Source organism: Xiphophorus couchianus, chromosome 20 (assembly GCF_001444195.1).
Source record: "Xiphophorus couchianus chromosome 20, X_couchianus-1.0, whole genome shotgun sequence".
Taxonomy (NCBI): Eukaryota; Metazoa; Chordata; class Actinopteri; order Cyprinodontiformes; family Poeciliidae; genus Xiphophorus; species Xiphophorus couchianus.
Window position 1 is genome coordinate 1,440,805 of NC_040247.1, and position 18,820 is coordinate 1,459,624.

At 40.7% G+C, this 18,820-nt stretch overlaps 1 protein-coding gene and 2 long non-coding RNA genes across 3 annotated transcripts in view; 1 reads left to right on the plus strand and 2 right to left on the minus strand.

Annotated features, from left to right (window-relative positions):
- Nucleotides 1–1,362: 1,362 nt before the first annotated feature.
- Nucleotides 1,363–4,277, minus strand: LOC114135679 (uncharacterized). Its single transcript, XR_003593639.1, has 2 exons — nucleotides 3,219–4,277; nucleotides 1,363–3,164 (listed from the first exon to the last, which is right to left on the minus strand). It is a non-coding gene; the product is annotated as an uncharacterized LOC114135679 (long non-coding RNA).
- Nucleotides 4,278–7,732: 3,455 nt separating this feature from the next.
- rspo4 (R-spondin 4) overlaps nucleotides 7,733–18,820 on the minus strand; it is a 43,661-nt gene continuing 32,573 nt past the window's right edge. Inside the window, exon 5 of the mRNA XM_028003173.1 lies at nucleotides 7,733–8,001. Coding sequence (XP_027858974.1) covers nucleotides 7,886–8,001 — 116 coding nt within the window. The 3' untranslated portion in view covers nucleotides 7,733–7,885. The remainder of the gene's footprint in view (nucleotides 8,002–18,820) is intronic.
- Nucleotides 7,991–10,291, plus strand: LOC114135680 (uncharacterized). The gene is made up of 4 exons (XR_003593640.1): nucleotides 7,991–8,097; nucleotides 9,536–9,599; nucleotides 9,691–9,881; nucleotides 10,161–10,291. It is a non-coding gene; the product is annotated as an uncharacterized LOC114135680 (long non-coding RNA).

Below are 18,820 nucleotides of genomic sequence, written 5' to 3' on the forward strand. Positions count from 1 at the left end.
CGCTGTACATTGCTGTCTTTTTTTTAAGTGCTCCATGCATCTCTTTCCTGTTTCCGCCGGGAAGCAAACCGACTGTACTGTACATTAAAAGGATGCAAGTCGCTGGTTCTACTCCGATTTTCACGACAGGGTGGAAATGTTTCCGTCGACGGCTTTCCGTATCTCCGGTTTTCATCCATGAAAATGTTTTTTTTGGTCTTTTTGCACAGCGTCCTGTGAACCTGTTATTTTTTATTATTATTTTTTTCTGTTGCGGCTTGTGAGCGACTGGGAGAAAGTTTGGATGTGTGCATGCATGCGCACACTTTCTGCTGTGTTTCGTCCTGACAGGTCACAAAAAAAAGAAAAAGTCCGTTGTTGTTGTTGCCTTGTCACAAGTTTGTGGCTCCATATAATTTATTATATTTTCTGTTTTTTATTTTTTTTGCCAAACTTTCACCAAATATTATTTTTCCTCAGTTTCATTGTATTCGTCAAAGTGAAATGCCTTATTTCTAGCTAGTATGTCTTTGTATAGCTGGTCTGTTACATCTCACCGCCCAGTGGTGTTTTTGTTTTGTTTTGTTTTATTTTTATTTTTATTTTTTTAATGGAGACCCAACAGAAGCAAAACATAACACAGTTTTTAACTCAGTACATCGACTCCTAAAAGGCCAATCAGTCGTCCCTCAAAGCACAAACGTTTGCTGCGTATCAGTGCCTCTAAAGTTAAAACACTTTCCCTCGTGTGGCTTCACTTGCACATTTTGTCCTGTTTCCATGGCGACAGGGTCACCAAATAAGAGATCGTTAATTATGTTAGAAGAAGGAGCAAATGACCTATTTTTTCTACGACAGCGTCATTAGGGCTATTGTGGATTTTTTTTTAAAAAAAGAAAAAAAGGGGGTAAATTTTGGCCACAAAACTTTTTTGAAAAGTCAGAAATTTGGTACAAAAACTCATAAATTTTGAGATTAATTTCAGAAATTTTTTAGAAAACATGGAAATGTCCGAGTTTCAAAGGTGGAAAATTTTCATCTTTTCAAAGTTGAAAAGTTTAAAATTCAAAAATTTCAGAAAATTTTTGAATGTTTAAAATTGTCTAAATTTTTCTACTTTCTAAACTTAAAGTTCCTTGTTTGTTTTTTTTCTAGAAGATTTCTGAGATTTTTTTCTAAATAGTTCTAAAATATTTTGAGTTTTTAACTTGGAATGTTTTGTTTTTTCTATATATTTTTTTACATCTCAAAATGTAATTTTTTTCTCTCAGATTTGACTTTTCAAACTCATAAATTCCTACGTTTTTTCTAGAAAAATTCTGAGATTAATCTCCAAATTTGAGTTCTTTCTAGCAAATTTTGGTGGAAATTTACTCCCTTTACTCTTCTTTTTTTACGGTCCTAATACACCATTGTAGTTTCCGTACAAATTGACCTAACGCTTTATTTTTATTTTTTTATTTTTTTTACAGTATTGTGTGGGTTGTGTGGTGCAGTTCTGAGCAGTCAGTATCTGACATGCAGTTGAAAGCGAGACAGAGCAATATATTCATAAAATCACCATCTAAAACACCTCAAAAGTAAAACATGATTTATTTCAACTGGCAAACTTGGCATTTATGCTAGATTAACATTTATGCTAGATTAACATTTATGCTAACCTAGCATAAATGTGTGAGCTGCATTTGCCAGGAGTCGTTTGTTCTTTTTCATTTGTTCTATTTTTATATCTAAACTTTTTTTTTCACCAGGAGAAAGAATAAGCGTATCTAAATTGGGTTTAGAAATATTGATGTTCTTGTGAAAAAAACCCTGAAAATAGTAAAAACACTTTAAATCATTTTTTAAAAATATGAACTGAAATTTACTGTTAAATCAAAATGCTTATCACAAAATTTGTCACGATAAATGCTAAACGTTACGATAAATGCCGACGTTTATTCCTAGGCTGGACAGTAAATCAGGTCCGATAAGAGCCGGGTCCGAATTCAGGGTCTGCCTCCTGCGAAGGACGGATTTGTAGGCCGATTATGTCATAGCGTAGCGAAAAGGCCTGTTCGAATTCGAAGACTCCTCCAAATGATTTCTCCTCTTCCCCCAATTTGAAGGATGGGTCCGGTGTGTCCTTCATGGCCCGCCATATCCCATAATTCATTGCGGGTCCAAACTGGGCGGTCAGGCAGAGCGTCAATGGCGGTGAAGAGCGGCAAATGATTTAGTTGTTTTATACTTTAAATGACACAAAGTGAATGTCAGTGTGTAAATCTCCAATATCTGCTCGGTTCACCAAAACATCACCTGCTGTCTGCTGCCGCTGCGTTAGCAGCCAGCTGGCCGGCAGTTCAGGTTGGGTTTACCGGAGCAGAACGCCTGACTCCCGGCACATTGTTACAAAAACTCCCACTAGCTTTCCCTAATGAGTGGAAGTTAAACACTGATATTATTCACACAGGTAATATCTGGTTGTAAAATGTTTGGTTTACTAAAGTATTTAATTTATTCCTGATCAAATCAGTTTGATTGATTAAAGTTAAGCCTTCAAACAAACTAGTTTTATTTAACTAATAGCTTATCCAAGATTTGGAGAGTATTATATTTGAAATTGAATAATTTGCTTATATTTATTCCTGGTAGAAATGTGCAACACATGTTTGAATATTTTAGAATCAAACTAACAGATTAATTTTCCCTGTGGAACAGCATTTACTATAAAAGGTGAAGAATAATACAGAAATCAGGAGTAATGCATGACTGAAAAACAAACTTTGGCTGCGTTGTTATTTTCTTTGCTGCTCTCTGCTTCATGCTGTCATGGTTGCTAGGCAACATGAGTTGCGCTGAGGCGGGGGCAGTTGGGGCAGTTGGTGAAGACCAGACCTGTCCGAATTCACAGCTTTTCTCTTCCGGTCGTCGTTCAGTCTGTGAAGGACCCGTCCCACGTAGACCGATCCTTTTTTCAGGACCTTGAATTCAGACACAGACATATATTGTGATAAACAGATGATCAATATCAATAGATGGAATATTCAATAATTCAGATCCATAACTGCAAAGCATTCTGGGAGATGTAGTGAGAGGAAAGACTTTAGCTACTCAACCTCTCATTGCTAGTTAAGCTAGGTTGGTGGAATCAACTAACTCGGTCACTCTTTGGTTACCTAGCAACTCGCTCACTCTTTGGTTACCTAGCAACTCGCTCACTCTTTGGTTACCTAGCAACTCGCTCACTCTTTGGTTACCTAGCGACAACTTGTTGAGTAACCGGCGCTGCAGCAGTTTAAGGTTTTGCTTCTTAACTGCTTAAAAATAAACAACGGAGTTGAGTGAAAACTGGATAAAAGCCGTCACACTGCCAGTTCAGCAGTATTTCACATATTTAAAACAAACAAAAAACTGATCAGTAATTATCAATGTTGACTGATATGAAACGCTTATATTGTGATACGTTTATTGTCCTGCCATACCTGCTCTTTACTGATTCTTTAATCTAGGATCATATGCTTACATGTTCAGAGTTCTTGTGAAGTATTTTTCAAATTGAATTTGCTGCAGTTAAGATACTGACTGCTCAGAGCTACACCGCATAACCACATTTTAAATCGCACTTTTAGGTTAAATTCAACTTTGAAATTCAGACACTGGCAGGAAAACCGTACAGGAACATGAAGTAGCATCTGTTAAGTCGGTAGTTTGGCCCTCACTGCATTCCTTAGCTGCACGATGCCTTCTGTTTTCTTCTGTTTCATCCAATCTGTTTTTTATTTTATTTTATTTTTTAAATAAAGATGAAGCTGCGGCTGCTCATCACTTCCTGTTCTCGTGTGAAGACTTGAAACGGACTCGTGGCGACCACGTGCTTTCTGTCAACAGTGTTTATTTTTTCATGGAAGTCACCTCAACGTGTAAAACTCTGATGTATTTATTGTACAGTTCTTGTCTTTACATTGTTGTCTCACGACTGATTGATTCCTGTTTTTGTTACCCTGAAATACAGAAACATTTTGGTTCACATGGAAATGAAACGGATCTGTGTTTCTGTTGCCTGACGGATAATCTCAGTCTGGAAGCTGGAAATGTTCAGCTGGGTTTTTTTCCTTTATGCTCTCAAGACTTGTTCGCATTTAGGCACCAAAATGGCCGAAAATAATAAATATACAGAAAGATGCGACGTTGTATTAGCACCATACTAAGAAGATATTAATAAAAAACCCATAAAATTATGAGAATAAACTCACATGAGAATAAAGATAAATTTTGTTTTATTTTGACTTTGCTATACAAATAAACTTGATTATTACTTTATTCACATAATTTTACAACTTTTCTCGTTTTATTTTGACTTTATTCTCGTAATTTTGCGATTTCTCATAATTGTACGACTTTATTCTCATAATTTTAGATTTTATTTTTTTTATTTTGGCTCTAAACTCCATTGTACAAAGATTATTCAGAACCAGAAGAAAAAAACTGGCTGCAGAAACAACTAAAATATGATTTTAAATTCATGAGAAGGCAGGTTGTATGTTTCCTCATCCATCCTTCAGCTTTCGTTTTGAGTTTTCTTTTTAACATTTTGCAGCTTTTATTTGTGTTTTGGCTTTAAAGGATAAAATCTGGAAAACCTCACATTGAGAAAATAGATTTAGTCTCGTTCACCTTTAAATATTCCTGGTTATTCTTAAATATTCTGATAAAAATCTTGGGTCAGGTTGTTGTTTTCTGCCAGATTCCCAGCAGAGACCAGACTCTTCTCCCAGTTTAGATTGGTTTTATTTTTACCGTGTAAATTTTATCTTTAAAACATCAAATCTGAAAGTTTTATCAATTTATTGTGCCTGTTTTAATCTTTACAGAGGTCTGTCTTAAAATCGATAAAACCTCAGTCAGTGATGAATATAGTTTCAAATGCAGTTTGGTGTCTGAATAAACTCACCGCTCAGTCAGCTTGGCGTTGCTGAACGAAGTGCAATGTAAAGGTCAAAGGTCACAGGAAGCATCTGATCCTGACGCTGCAAACCCATCCTAGCTAGAATATGTAAATCACCTGGACTTCATGGGGGTTTTATCTCATTTGGTTACTTTTCTTTCTTATTGTTCTCTATAGCGCTCTATATTCCCATGTGGACCAATCTGACAAGTCGAAACATGGTATGTGTGATCTTTTATCGTGCAATAAAAGATGACTTTCAAGTTCTCCTCGTCTGTCGTAGATCATTTAATTTATGTTCTTGGTGACTAAATTTAAGGTTTGGTGAATATTTAACCTTCAACTGGGTTTCTGTATCTCAGATCTACGATGGCGTTTTACAGCTACTGTAGATAGAAAAGATAAAAACGAGTAATTTTCTCAGAGGTTTTCAGACTAATCTCAGAAAAATATCTGGAAGAAACGGGGAAATTTCTGAGCTCTGATAGTTCAAAATTTGGGATAAACTGTTAGGAAGTTTCAAAGAAAATTTTGACATTAATCTAAAAAAATTCTGGAAAAACCTTGGCAATTGCTGAGCTCCAAAAGTCGAAAATTTGTGACAAAAAACTCAAAAAATGTTTAGATTAATTTCAGAAAATCTCTAGAAAAACCTTTGAATTTGTTGAGCTACAAAAATTGGGAATTTGCAAGAAAAAAAAACTCAGAAATTTTCAAATTAATCTCAGCAAAAAGTGTAGAAAAAAACTTGTTTTATATACATTTCTAGTAGAATCTCTAAAAATGTCCCGAGTTTCTTGTCAGACACTTTTGACTTGGAGTTTTTTCTGGATGATTTCTGAGATTAATCTCAACATTTCACATTTTTTCTTTTTTTTTTTTTTTTTGAAGAAATGTCCTACTTTTTTTAATCTACAATGGCGTACATCTAACAATACTTTTATACTATTACTCTGTGATATTACCAAAACGCACTACAACTTAGATGGCGCAGGTTTTTCTCCAGCAGTTATCAGGCAAGAGAAAATAATCAGAAACTGGCTGCCAGGCCACAGCTACCAACTGCGCCCCCTGTTGGCCAACAATGAAATGACTGAGAAAGAAATCACAACATCTCAAAAGTTTAAAACAATAGCAGCTTGTTTTAATCTTGTCAGATTATTTCGTGGTGATCAGAAAATAAAACAAACAAAATCAAAAATCTTACATGTTCAAGGAAAAATGCTTGAGAAGAAAAGTTATGAAATGTGCAGTTTTTGTGAAATTAATGAAATTGTCTGAAATTTGGCATTTTTTAAATGATTTTTTTTAAAGCTTGTGAACATCTGAACCCAGAATAATCTGTGATAATATAAAAATACACATTTACAGAGCAACACATTCATGTTGTGGAAAAATTTCCCATTTCGTCTTTTAAAAAAGTGATAAATATTCATTTGGTGGGAAAAAAGAAGAGATTTTATTTGCTCTGGAGAAAAAAAAGTAAGAGAACTCACATGTTGTCATGCAAGCTTTACTTGTGCAATATCAAATAAATCATCCTGCATCAAAATATTACATCATGTATACAGCTCAATTATATTACACACAAACTGACAAACGAATAAACTGCGAGATAGTTTGGACTAAACATGCAGCGTTTATTATTATCAGCCACTAAGATGCACCAGAAAAACTCCTTTCTTTCATCTTTGGTCAAACGTAGAGGAAATAAACCAAAACTACAAAATAAAAACCTTTGAAGATAATCCAGCTGGAGTTCTGCAGATATTTTACTGGCTTACTGGTGGACTGTGGGAAATAGTGCAGCAGAAAATATTTTTGGTCAATTTTAACCTCATAAAAATTATTCAATTATTCAATTTTCATGCCCAAAAAAAGAGACTATTTGCACTTTTGCCCATTTTTTTCCCAATATATTCAAAATTTACAAGTTCAAAGTTGGATAAAAACATCTGGGGAACCTCCTGAAGTTTTAAGTTTCATTCCTCAAACATCCAACATGGCGGCTCTGGGGGGGAAACATTATTCGTCAGTAAATCCTGTTAAATTCATGACAGTAATCTCTGTTATTCCCAGATCCGCGTTCCAGTTTTCCGACTGCTTTGAACGCATCATTTCTCAGGCTGAGTCTAATCTCCAATCTTTCATCCATCCATCCATTTTCTGTTCACCCTTTGTCCCTAATGGGGTCGGGAGGGTTGCTGGTGCCCATCTCCAGCTACGTTCCAGGCGAGAGGCGGGGTTCACCCTGGACAGGTCGCCAGTCTGTCGCAGGGCAACACAGAGACATACAGGACAAACAACCATGCACACTCACACTCACACCTAGGGAGAATTTAGAGAAACCAATTGACCTGACAGTCATGTTTTTGGACTATGGGAGGAAGCCGGAGTACCCGGAGAGAACCCACGCATGCACAGGGAGAACATGCAAACTCCATGCAGAAAGACCCCGGCCGGGAATCGAACCCAGGACCTTCTTGCTGCAAGGCAACAGTGCTACCAACTGCGCCACTGTGCAGCCCTCCAATCTTTCAGTGATAAATAAAAGGCACTAACTTTGATTTTTTTGTTCTTGTTTTTTATAATAAGGTTGAAATCTGGACTTTGACTGGGCCATTTTAGCACCCAAAGCAATAATGTAATCACAACCCGAGATTACTGGTCCATTTTTTCCAAATCAAGTGGATAATATTTCACTTTGACGCTTTTATACAAACATTTATTTTTCATGTAATCTAACCCAGTTTGGTTTTTTTTGTGATGATGATGTTTGCAATAAATTTGACCAAAATTTGAATTAAAAAGCGAACCAGAGGTAAATTCAGATCAGTGCAGCTCCTACTGTGATTTAATGTTTGGAAAACACATTTTATTCACACATCATGGGGATAAACGGAACAGTCGGTTCAGGTTGTTTTTGTCCTCGGTGGTTCTGGTTTTGGTTCGGCGGGCCAACATGGAACTGGATCCGGTTCAGGCACCGCTGCTGATGGAGTCTGTTGTTGCGTTAGCCGAGAGGCTGGCGAGGAGCCGCAGTCGTTTTCTCTCCCTCTTTCTGCCAAATCCTCCTTTTTTATTCGGTCTTCTCTCTGACAGGCGGAGGAGAAAAACTGGACATGAAAACTATGAAGGTCAAATGTTTCTGTCTTTTCTCTCTGCAGCTCCCATCGATTCACCTCATTCAGGTAAACCGCGTTTGATCTGTCGTTAGCATTGTTAGCATCGTTAGCATTGTTAGCATCACTCACAGACAGACAGATACTAAAAATTAACCTGTTTATAGTTGAGCCATAATAAATGAAACATGATTTTGATGATAGCACTTGCTAAAATGTAATATTTGTTTCTGGTTTCTTTATTAGTGGCTGTAAGACGTTTTTATTACTTTATTTTTGTGTTTTTATGATGTAAAGCATTTTAAGCTGCCTTGTTGCTTAAATATGCTCTACAAATAAACTTTATTGACTGATTTATATTAGCTGTGTCTTAAAAGTTATGAATTTTTCTATATTTCAGAACATTTCATGATCCTTTCCTAATGGGGTCCATTTCTAGCACAGGAAAGGATTTTGTTCGGCCTTTGACCAGAAGTCAAAAATGATCAATATTTTGGCAAACAAAACAGAAAACAGCTGATTACCCCCAAAAATTGGCGGAGGGGGGCTAAGGGGCAAGGGGGTAAATTAAAAACTTTTGCATTTTTAATTTGATTGTTTTTGGCTTGTCAGTAGTTTAAATTGCCCAGTTTGATCACTGATGGTTTAAATTATGCTGAATTGAACTTGAATTGCTTACATTAAAACAGAAAACATGATAAAAAAGATCTATAGACCCGCTGCAGCGTAACGTCCCGCCCCATCTCCCTACTGGAGGGCAAAAAGCTGCTACCCTACAATGACTAGCATTAGCCGTCAAGTTGTCAATATAATGTCCTAAAGCTAAAATGTATGTGATATATAAAAAAAAACGGGATGCAGTGCTTTGCTACTAATTGTCAACAATATGACATCTAGATAACATGTCAGGAAAAAGTTTTAATCATGAAAAAAATAGTGAGGGAGAGGGAAGTATGCCAGTTACGCTAGCTTGACTATGACAACCTTAGCATGTAGATGTGATGTGGAATTTGATGTGTTTCAGTTCAGTTAAAAAATAAAAAACAGCTGACCCACACGCCAAGTCTGACAGATCATCAGTAGAGCAGCTAATCTACCACCGCTCTGTTAGCTTAGCTAATAGTCGCGGTAGCTAATCTACCACTGCTGTGTTAGGTTAGCTAATAGTCGCGGTAGCTAATCTACCACCGCTGTGTTAGCTTAACTAATAGCTGCGGTAGCTAATCTACCACCGCAATCATTTATCAATAATAGCAAAATAAGCAGTGTGAGAAATGTTTTCATGGTTTTTGGTGTTGAATCCTGAAACATAAAGTACCGTAGCATTGTTGTCAGTTGCTATGGCAACAAGTCTGTGTGTAGTGTAGCCGACACAGACAGCGAGACAAAAGTGGTTTTGAGTTGAACAGTTTTTCTGCTTTATTTTTCCCTTTGCTGTGGCGCAAAGCACTAAATTAATGATGCCAACATCTGCAGGTTTTCATTCAGTGACCGGTTTGTTCCACAGCTGCAGTGCGGCTATGGATGAGAAGTAAAGAATCGTCTTGAGGGCATGCGCAACATTTCCAGATGTAAGCAATAACAAGAGGAGTTTATTTTAATAAGGCTTTACAAGATCCTATTTTCTAAATAAATGAAATGGTAAATTTTTTTTTCCTCTAGTGACTCTTCAAACGTCGGGAGGAAAAATGTTTTCTGGCTCTGCTGATGCGTCTCAGGTTCTCCATCCTCAGATGGCGGTCCAGGCCCGCCACCCGCAGGATTTTTGGGAACTCATCCATCATTTGGCCAGCAGCAGAAGAAGAAGAAGAAGAAGAAGAAGAAGAAGAAGAGTCCTCCAGGTGGAGTGTCAGGTAAATATTCTGGGTGATGTATTGCTGCTTTGATGGTTGGCTGCAGAGGTCGGATTATACGATGCTTTTACAGCATAGGGACTCCAGATCACACTGCTACATATTTTCACATTTTTACATCATAAATCATGTATGAGGTCAGGTGTGAGGATTCGGGTCCGGCTTGGATGGAGAAGCTGCTGCTCTGGCTTCACCTGCTTTGGCTGCAGTTTAAAAAGAATCAGATTTACTGCAGAAGTGAGAACATTTTGAAGGTTTTCTTTTTTTGTGTCGTTGTAGGTGAGTTTGCTCTAGGGGTGAAGGATTGTAAGTCACTGTTCGTGTTTATCGCTGCTCTCAACCTGGAGTGTCGGCCAGAACACCAGTTAGGCCAGGATTCAGCTCAGGACCAGATGTCAGGATGAGGTGCAGGAATAATGAAGACACCAGGCAGGATCCTTTAACTGATCTGTAATCCAAACTGTATTACAGATCTTGATCCAATTGAACATGGATGGGCATAAATGTGTGTTTCGGTGTGTCTGTGTGAGGGTGTGTGTGTGTGGTTTCCTAGAACAAACAAAAATATAGAAAATAAGTTCAAAGTGTCCTATCATTAGACATTGCACCAAGTTATTATACCTTAGATGACCTAAGAAGAAATAAATAAAACCTAACTAATCTCAACCTCTAAATCACTATTAATAAGCAAACTAAGACAAGTTAACTAATAACCATGCCTCTGTTCAGCACAACGCTCTACAATACACACATATAGCAGATAGCTCGAACTTAGCAACCGGTGAAATAATAGCAAACGAATAAACTTCAACTCACTCAATTAGCTGCAGCAAACACTCAAATATTGCAACTTACTTATGTTGTGATTTAAACTCGATGGACCAAAAGCGTGTGAGCACACGAACAGGAAATCAGCCAACACAGAATAATCAGAGTTTACTTTTTTTATTCTTTTTTAGCGTGTCAAGAAAATCCGAGCTCATCCCACTTCCCCATGCTGGAGATTTTAGTTTAACAGTAATAATAAATAAAGTTATCTTTAAAATGAATCACTCAAGTGACATCAAGGCCCAGCAGTAGACTTAAGTGTCAATAAAGTTAGTTTAACAGTAATAATAAATAAAGTTATCTTTAAAATGAATCACTCAAGTGATATCAAGGCCCAACAGTAGACTTAAGTGTCAATAAAATAAATCTGGTTGTGTGTGTTGTTTTTGTCTCATGCAAACTTTGCTTTAATTCTACATTTTTCTATCTAATCATAAAAAATCATAGTCAGTCAGAGAGATTCATTAAACAGGAAAAGCAGGTTTCCTGGAAAAAGAGGAAGTTTCCAGCCTGCAGATTTATAAAAATAGTTGAGACTATTTTAAAGCATGAAAGTTTTAAAAAATTAAATCTAAACATTTTGAGTAATTTGATAAGATTCAAAGTAAAATACTTATATTAATATTGATTTACTTGTAATAATACTTACACTTATATTTGTGAGAACACTTACAAGAAAAACAAGTAACTGTAACTTTAGTATTAAATAATTAGAATCATGGATTATTCTTGGTTTCTTTTCAGAAAAACATCTGTAATAACTCACATTAAGATTATAATAAGTATAATTAATAAGTTATGGTTATAAAATTATAAATTAATGCTAAATCAGAGAAGCTAAAGAAAATAAATGTAATATAAATGTGATTTTGACATTGAACTTGAAATGGTGTAAAAAGGTTGTAAAACTGCAATTAAACATCACTGATATGTTGGAGGTAGAGAGTAGGTGAAAGGTGACAGGAAGGGAAAAAGGGGAACTAACAGGAGAGCAGAGATGATCAACGCCTTATTTAGAGAAAAGGTCGTGCAGGCAATGGACACAGGAGGTTGAGCAACCCTGAGACATTAGCTCAGACATCAGGAAATGTCTGTAAGACAGTGATGGATATGAGATCATCTGTCTAAGCAGACAGCAGGCGCACCAGGGGGGTGGATAAACCCTATAAAAGGTGGGTGCAAAAGAGGAACCTTTTGTTGGATCCTCCGGGCAGCTTCGAGCCAAGAGATGGACAAAGAACTCTGCAGCTGAAGAAGAGCCGGGGCCACGGAGCCGGAGACTGTCCTGCACATGGGGACCAACCCGTCAGGCCCACAATCTGTGGCTTCGAATCGCACTTCTCTCATCGGCTGGGTTCTGACCCCAAAGACAAAGATGAAGACAAAGACAAGGAAGAAGAACTGGTGCCTTTTTTCCTGCCAGCACCAAGTCCTGTGTGACCTCACCATCCATGCGGAGAAGAAGCTCATCAGACCTACAGAGATCCCTGCCTTCGCCGATCAACTTCCTCCTCCAGCTGCAACACCTTCTTCATCGTCGTGCCAGGTCTGGGGTTCGAAACACCAAACTCCGTCCGTCTCTCTCAAAGGTTCCCTTTTTTAGTTCTGTGTCAGCAGTAGGGAAAGATAGACTAGATGATTGATTTTACTTATTTGATTATTTCTGCTACTGAATTAAGCTGTACTGACCCTTGCAAAAATGCCTTACTAATAAAATATTTAGCATAAAGAAAATCTAAAAGATGTTGTGGACATTCAGTTAATGAGTCGCCTTAAAGTTCTTTGATGGTTGTAAAATAGCTGTGATGTTTGATTCTGGAGAGGAAAAAGTGGAAAATGTTTTTAGGTTGCTGGTAGCCCATATTTAAAACCTCATCCTTGGGACTCGACCGAGTCACTAAAACCTACCTGGTTCAATAACAAATGCAAGTTGTAAAATAGAGAACGAGCGACCGTTAACAGGTGTGCTCTGTGAAACTAGTTGGCTGTAGGCTGCTCAGTCTGGCTAATTCACAGGGGGAAGAAGGGTGGGACACCTGGATGTAGGCCGTCAGATAACCAGGCGAATCGTTTCTCGAAACCAGCTTAAACAGAGTTTACTTCAGTTCTGGACAGGGTAAATCCCAGCAGATTTAGGAAACTCAACGGACCCGTTAGACGGAGAGCTGGTAGCACATCTCCCCTCTCAGAAGAGGAAGTACGAGAGTGAGAGAGTAGAGAAAGGAGGGGGGGGGGGTGTTGCGCAACAACAAGCGCTAGAAAAGAGAGACGCTTACCCTCACAGGCTAATTTGTTGTGGAGTGAATATAACCGAAATTATACAGCATCTGCTCAAAAACGGACGATCCATCCCTTATATCTAAGACACGCCCAGTGGTCACCTGATGTGTTACATCAGCTAAAGTTTCTATTTCTACAAAGTGTGAAAGTGAAACATGCCAGGTGTGTAAAAGCTTGTGAGTGTGTGTCCTTGATAAGAGTCTCAACACTTATCATTGACACACTTCTAAGGAAAACACACATCTTTTGCAAATCTCTCCCATGTTAGCACAGCGGCTCAGCTACCGAACTTGCAAACCAGATATCAGCAACGTTGGTTACAGCAGTGTGCTGACGTCATCACTGCCCTAACTACGGTATGCCTTAAGGGACAAAAGTACCGCTGAACAGAAATCAAGTAATACAAACAGTAGTACTCAACATCAAACTTGAACCATTTACGGGTCTTTTGAACAGTCGTATATTGTTTTTTTGAGAATAGGATACAAAGGAAGCAAAAAATGTCAAATCTTTTTCCCTGACCTGATTTTTCTGCTGGAGTGATTCCTGGTGAAGTTTAATTTGTCACAGATTGATGCTGCTGACCGCCAGGGTCCCTGGCGGTCCGATCCTCGGTTGCAAAAACTGGCTCTTGGGACGTGGAATGTCACCTCTCTGGTGGGGAAGGAGCCGGAGCTAGTGCGTGAGGTCGAGAGGTTCCGGCTAGAAATAGTCGGTCTCACCTCGACGCATGGCTCTGGTTCTGGAACCAGTCTCCTTGAGAGGGGCTGGACATACTTCCACTCTGGAGTTGCCCAGGGAGAGAGACGTCGGGCAGGAGTGGGCATACTTGTTGCTCCCCATCTCGGCGCCTGTACGTTGGGGTTTACCCCGGTGAACAAGAGGGTAGCATCCCTCCGCCTACGGGTGGGGGGACGGGTTCTGACTGTCGTTTGTGCTTACGGGCCGAACGACAGTTCAGATTACCCACCCTTTTTGGAGTCCTTAGAGGGGGTACTGGAGAGTGCTCCTCCTGGGGACTCCCTTGTTCTGCTGGGGGACTTCAACGCTCACGTGGGCAACGACAGTGAGACCTGGAGGGGCGTGGTTGGGAGGAACGGCCCACCCGACCTGAACTCGAGCGGTGTTCTGTTGCTGGACTTCTGTGCTCGCCATGGATTGTCCATAACGAACACCATGTTCAGGCATAAGGGTGTCCATATGTGCACTTGGCACCAGGACACCCTAGGCCGCAGTTCGATGATCGACTTTGTCATCGTTTCGTCGGATCTGCGGCCGTATGTCTTGGACACTCGGGTGAAGAGAGGTGCGGAGCTGTCCACTGACCACTACCTGGTGGTGAGTTGGCTCCGGTGGTGGGGGCGAAAGCCGGTCAGACCTGGCAGGCCCAAACGTGTTGTGAGGGTCTGCTGGGAACGTCTGGCGGAATCCCCTGTGAGACGGAGCTTTAACTCCCATCTCCGGCAAAACTTCGAACACGTCCCGGGGGAGGTGGGGGACATGGAGTCTGAGTGGACCGTGTTCCGTGCCTCCATTGTCGAGGCAGCCGATCGGAGCTGTGGCCGCAAGGTTGTCGGTGCCCGTCGCGGCGGCAACCCTCGAACCCGTTGGTGGACACCTCCGGTGAGGGATGCCGTCAGGCTGAAGAAGGAGTCCTATCGAGCCTTTTTGGCCTGTGGGACTCCGGAAGCAGCTGATGGGTACCGGCGGGCGAAGCGGCATGCGGCTCGGGCGGTTGCTGAGGCAAAAACTCGGGCGTGGGAGGAGTTTGGAGAGGCCATGGAGAAAGACTTCCGCACGGCTTCGAGGCGATTCTGGTCCACCATCCGGCGTCTCAGGGGGGGGAAGCGGTGCAGCACCAACACTGTTTATAGTGGGGATGGTGTGCTGCTGACCTCTACTCGGGACGTTGTGGGCCGGTGGGCAGAGTACTTCGAAGACCTCCTCAATCCCACCAACATGCCTTCCACTGAGGAAGCAGAGCCTGGGGACTCTGGGTTGGGCTCTCCAATCTCTGGGGGCGAGGTCGCCGAGGTGGTTAAAAAGCTCCTCGGTGGCAAGGCCCCGGGGGTGGATGAGATCCGCCCGGAGTTTCTTAAGGCTCTGGATGTTGTAGGGTTGTGTTGGTTGACGCGACTCTGCAATATCGCATGGACATCGGGGGCAGTTCCCCTGGATTGGCAGACTGGGGTGGTGGTCCCCCTGTTCAAAAAGGGGGACCGGAGGGTGTGCTCCAATTATAGAGGGGTCACACTCTTAAGCCTCCCTGGCAAGGTCTATTCAGGGGTCCTGGAGAGGAGGGTCCGTCGGATAGTCGAACCTCGGATTCAGGAAGAGCAGTGTGGTTTTCGTCCTGGTCGTGGAACACTGGACCAGCTCTACACCCTCAGCAGGGTCCTGGAGGGTGCATGGGAGTTCGCCCAACCAGTCTACATGTGTTTTGTGGACTTGGAGAAGGCGTTCGACCGTGTCCCTCGGGGAGCCCTGTGGGGGGTTCTCCGGGAGTATGGGGTACCGGGCCCTTTGATACGGGCTGTCAGGTCCCTGTATGACCGGTGTCAGAGTCTGGTCCGCATTGCCGGCAGTAAGTCGGGCTCGTTTCCGGTGAGAGTTGGACTCCGCCAGGGCTGCCCTTTGTCACCGATTCTGTTCATCACTTTCATGGACAGAATTTCTAGGCACAGCCAAGGTGTTGAGGGGATCCGATTTGGTGGCCTTAGGATCTCATCTCTGCTTTTCGCAGACGATGTGGTCCTTTTGGCTTCATCAGATCGTGATCTGCAGCTCTCGCTGGAGCGGTTCGCAGCCGAGTGTGAAGCGGCCGGGATGGGGATCAGTGCCTCCAAATCCGAGGCCATGGTCTTGAGCCGGAAAAGGGTAGAGTGCCTTCTCCGGGTCAGGGGGGGTGTCCTGCCCCAAGTGGAGGAGTTTAAGTATCTCGGGATCTTGTTCACGAATGGGGGAAGAAGGGAGCGGGAGATCGACAGGCGGATTGGCGCAGCGTCTGCTGTCAAGCGGGCGCTGTACCGGTCCGTCGTGGTGAAGAGAGAGCTGAGCCAAAAAGCGAAGCTCTCGATTTACCGGTCGATCTACGTTCCCACCCTCATCTATGGTCATGAGCTTTGGGTCATGACCGAAAGAACGAGATCGCGGATACAAGCGGCCGAAATGGGTTTTCTCCGTAGGGTGGCTGGGCTCTCCCTTAGAGATAGGGTGAGAAGCTCAGTCATCCGGGAGGGACTCAGAGTAGAGCCGCTGCTCCTTCACATCGAGAGGAGCCAGTTGAGGTGGCTTGGGCATCTGGTCAGGATGCCTCCTGGACGCCTCCCTGGTGAGGTGTTCCGGGCACGTCCCACTGGGAGGAGGCCCCGGGGAAGACCCAGGACACGCTGGAGGGACTATGTCTCTCGGCTGGCCTGGGAACGCCTCGGGATTCCCCCGGAGGAGCTGGAAGAAGTGGCTGGGGAGAGGGAAGTCTGGGCCTCCCTTCTGAAGCTGCTACCCCCGCGACCCGACCTCGGATAAGCGGAAGAAGATGGATGGATGGATGGATGATGCTGCTGATGATCAGGAGTTTATCCAACCAGATGTTGCCGTCTGCTCTTCGTTACGATCGCCTAGCATTGAGCTTTCATGACTCTTCATGACTTCTGTCCTCATGTTCTTTGTCGTTGTTTGAGTTTCCAAGAGAATTTTTTTGCATTTAAATTTTGTATTTAAAATGTAGGTTAAATTATGAATAGCATTTATTTATCTTACATGCAATGAGACGCAGCTGAATTTTAAAATACCTCAGTTCTTTTTTGGATGAAAGTTTCACCTGGCTGGATTTCAGTAGCTACATTTCCATTTTTTGCAACTGAAGTGTTTTCTATAAATAAGAAACGTAATTAAAATCACATGAGAACATGTTCGTTGTACATGCCATCATCCTACTACCACTTCCTGTCGTCTTCCTTGTCGTTTCTGCCAGTAGTAATATCAGGTTCTTGATCATGTAACATGTGTGATGTGAAAAAAAGTGTTTCTATTGCACTTTTGAGAATTACACAAATTTTGATGCAGCCAACAAAACCCACCTTACTCAAGCGCAAAAACTAATAAAAAGAGTCAAGCAAAAAAACATGTTTTTCCAAAATTGCAGTGTTTCCATAAAGCAAATTAATTTTCATAATTTTATGGTCAATGGAAATGACGTGTTTTCATTGACCATAAAATTAGAATTATGTTTCAATTTGTGTGAAATTGCACGAATTGGAATCACGACCAGTTGTGCAGTTTTATGGTTAATGAAAATTCAGCCAGTAGAAAAATGTTATATCGGAATTTTGGCCAAACTGCGTAAAATTTGTGCTCAAATTGCAATTACAGCCAATGGTGCAATTTTATGGTCAGAGGAAGTGCAGCAAGGAGGCGTCCAGAATGTTATTCATAAAGTAAACTAAAAAACTTGTTTCCAATCCAGATGCGCACAAAACTTTGTCCATATTTGCTGATGTTGGAAAAACACAATTTCGCAATTGCAGTATTAAATAAGAATGAAAATAAAATCAGACATGAACAAGTTAGTTCATGCGATAAGTTAATAGAAATCATCCTCCCACCAATTCTTCGATTTTTCGCCATTGGTAAAAATTTAGGCAAATAGGAATAAATTTACTAAATAGAAACACGTCAGTTTGGAAAAAAAGTCAGTTTTCGACAAAACCTTTTTGCAGTAGGATGAGGCGACTTTTCAGCCATATCAAAAGATGTGCATTACTCAAAACTGCAACAGAAACATTTCTTTTGTATCACAGGAGTCACATGACCAACAACCGGCTGTTACTACGGAAACGACAAAGATGACGACAGGAAGTGGAAGAAGGATGATATCGCTGCAATTTTTAAATGACTTATGGCCTGAACAAACTTATTCACTTGTGACCTTAATTACGTTTCTTTCGTAATGTAAAGACCACACTAACAAAATTGTGTTTTTCGACATTAGTGGAAAAATGTTGATATTTCATATCAACAAAGTTTTGCTCAGATTTGTAATGGAAACGCAGCTGGCGAGTCCAATTCTCTAATTCGTCTGTTGACTTTTGCACTTCTGGTCCTGAACCAGAATCTGAGCACTACTTCTCATTTCTGGGACTTTTGTCTTTTAGATCTTGTTAAGGCTGGAAAAATGTTTAAATTTCATTTTACATTCTTTCCTTCTGAGACAGAGATGGTTAATATAATTATTTCTGCCCTTTTTTGACATAAATCTGAAGTTTATTTACTAAGCAGATTTTGGGAAACAAAAATGTGTTCAGCGTTTCCGAACCTTCATGACTTTCTATGTAATGAACTGTCTAATGTAAAAGAGTGAAAGTGGTTTAAATCTTTATCAAACAGTATTAACTTCGTACACTGAATTTAAGACAGAATATGAAATGAAGCGGATGGAAAAGGTCAACATTTCCAGTTTACATTCCTGTAAAGATCCTAAAATGTAATCAATAATTTTGTCAAACCTAAAAAATTGCTCAGCAGATCAGTGTTGTGTGATAAAGTAAACAATTTTGTGAATGTTTTTAACTTTCTACAGTGAAGTCCAACTCAACCCTTAAAATTTAAACCTCCTCAATATGAGAGTAAAACCAGGATATTCCTGAAAACTATGAATCTTGGCAAATGTTTTATAACTATCTGTTGTATCCAGCTGCAGCGATCAAGATCTCTCTCTGTTTTGGGTCTTTTTGGCATCTTAAATACCCAATTATTGGTTTTTACATCAGTCAGATTTAAATTTATTCCAACCCACAGCAGTAAAAAGAAGAAATCCCAGTTTTACATGCAAC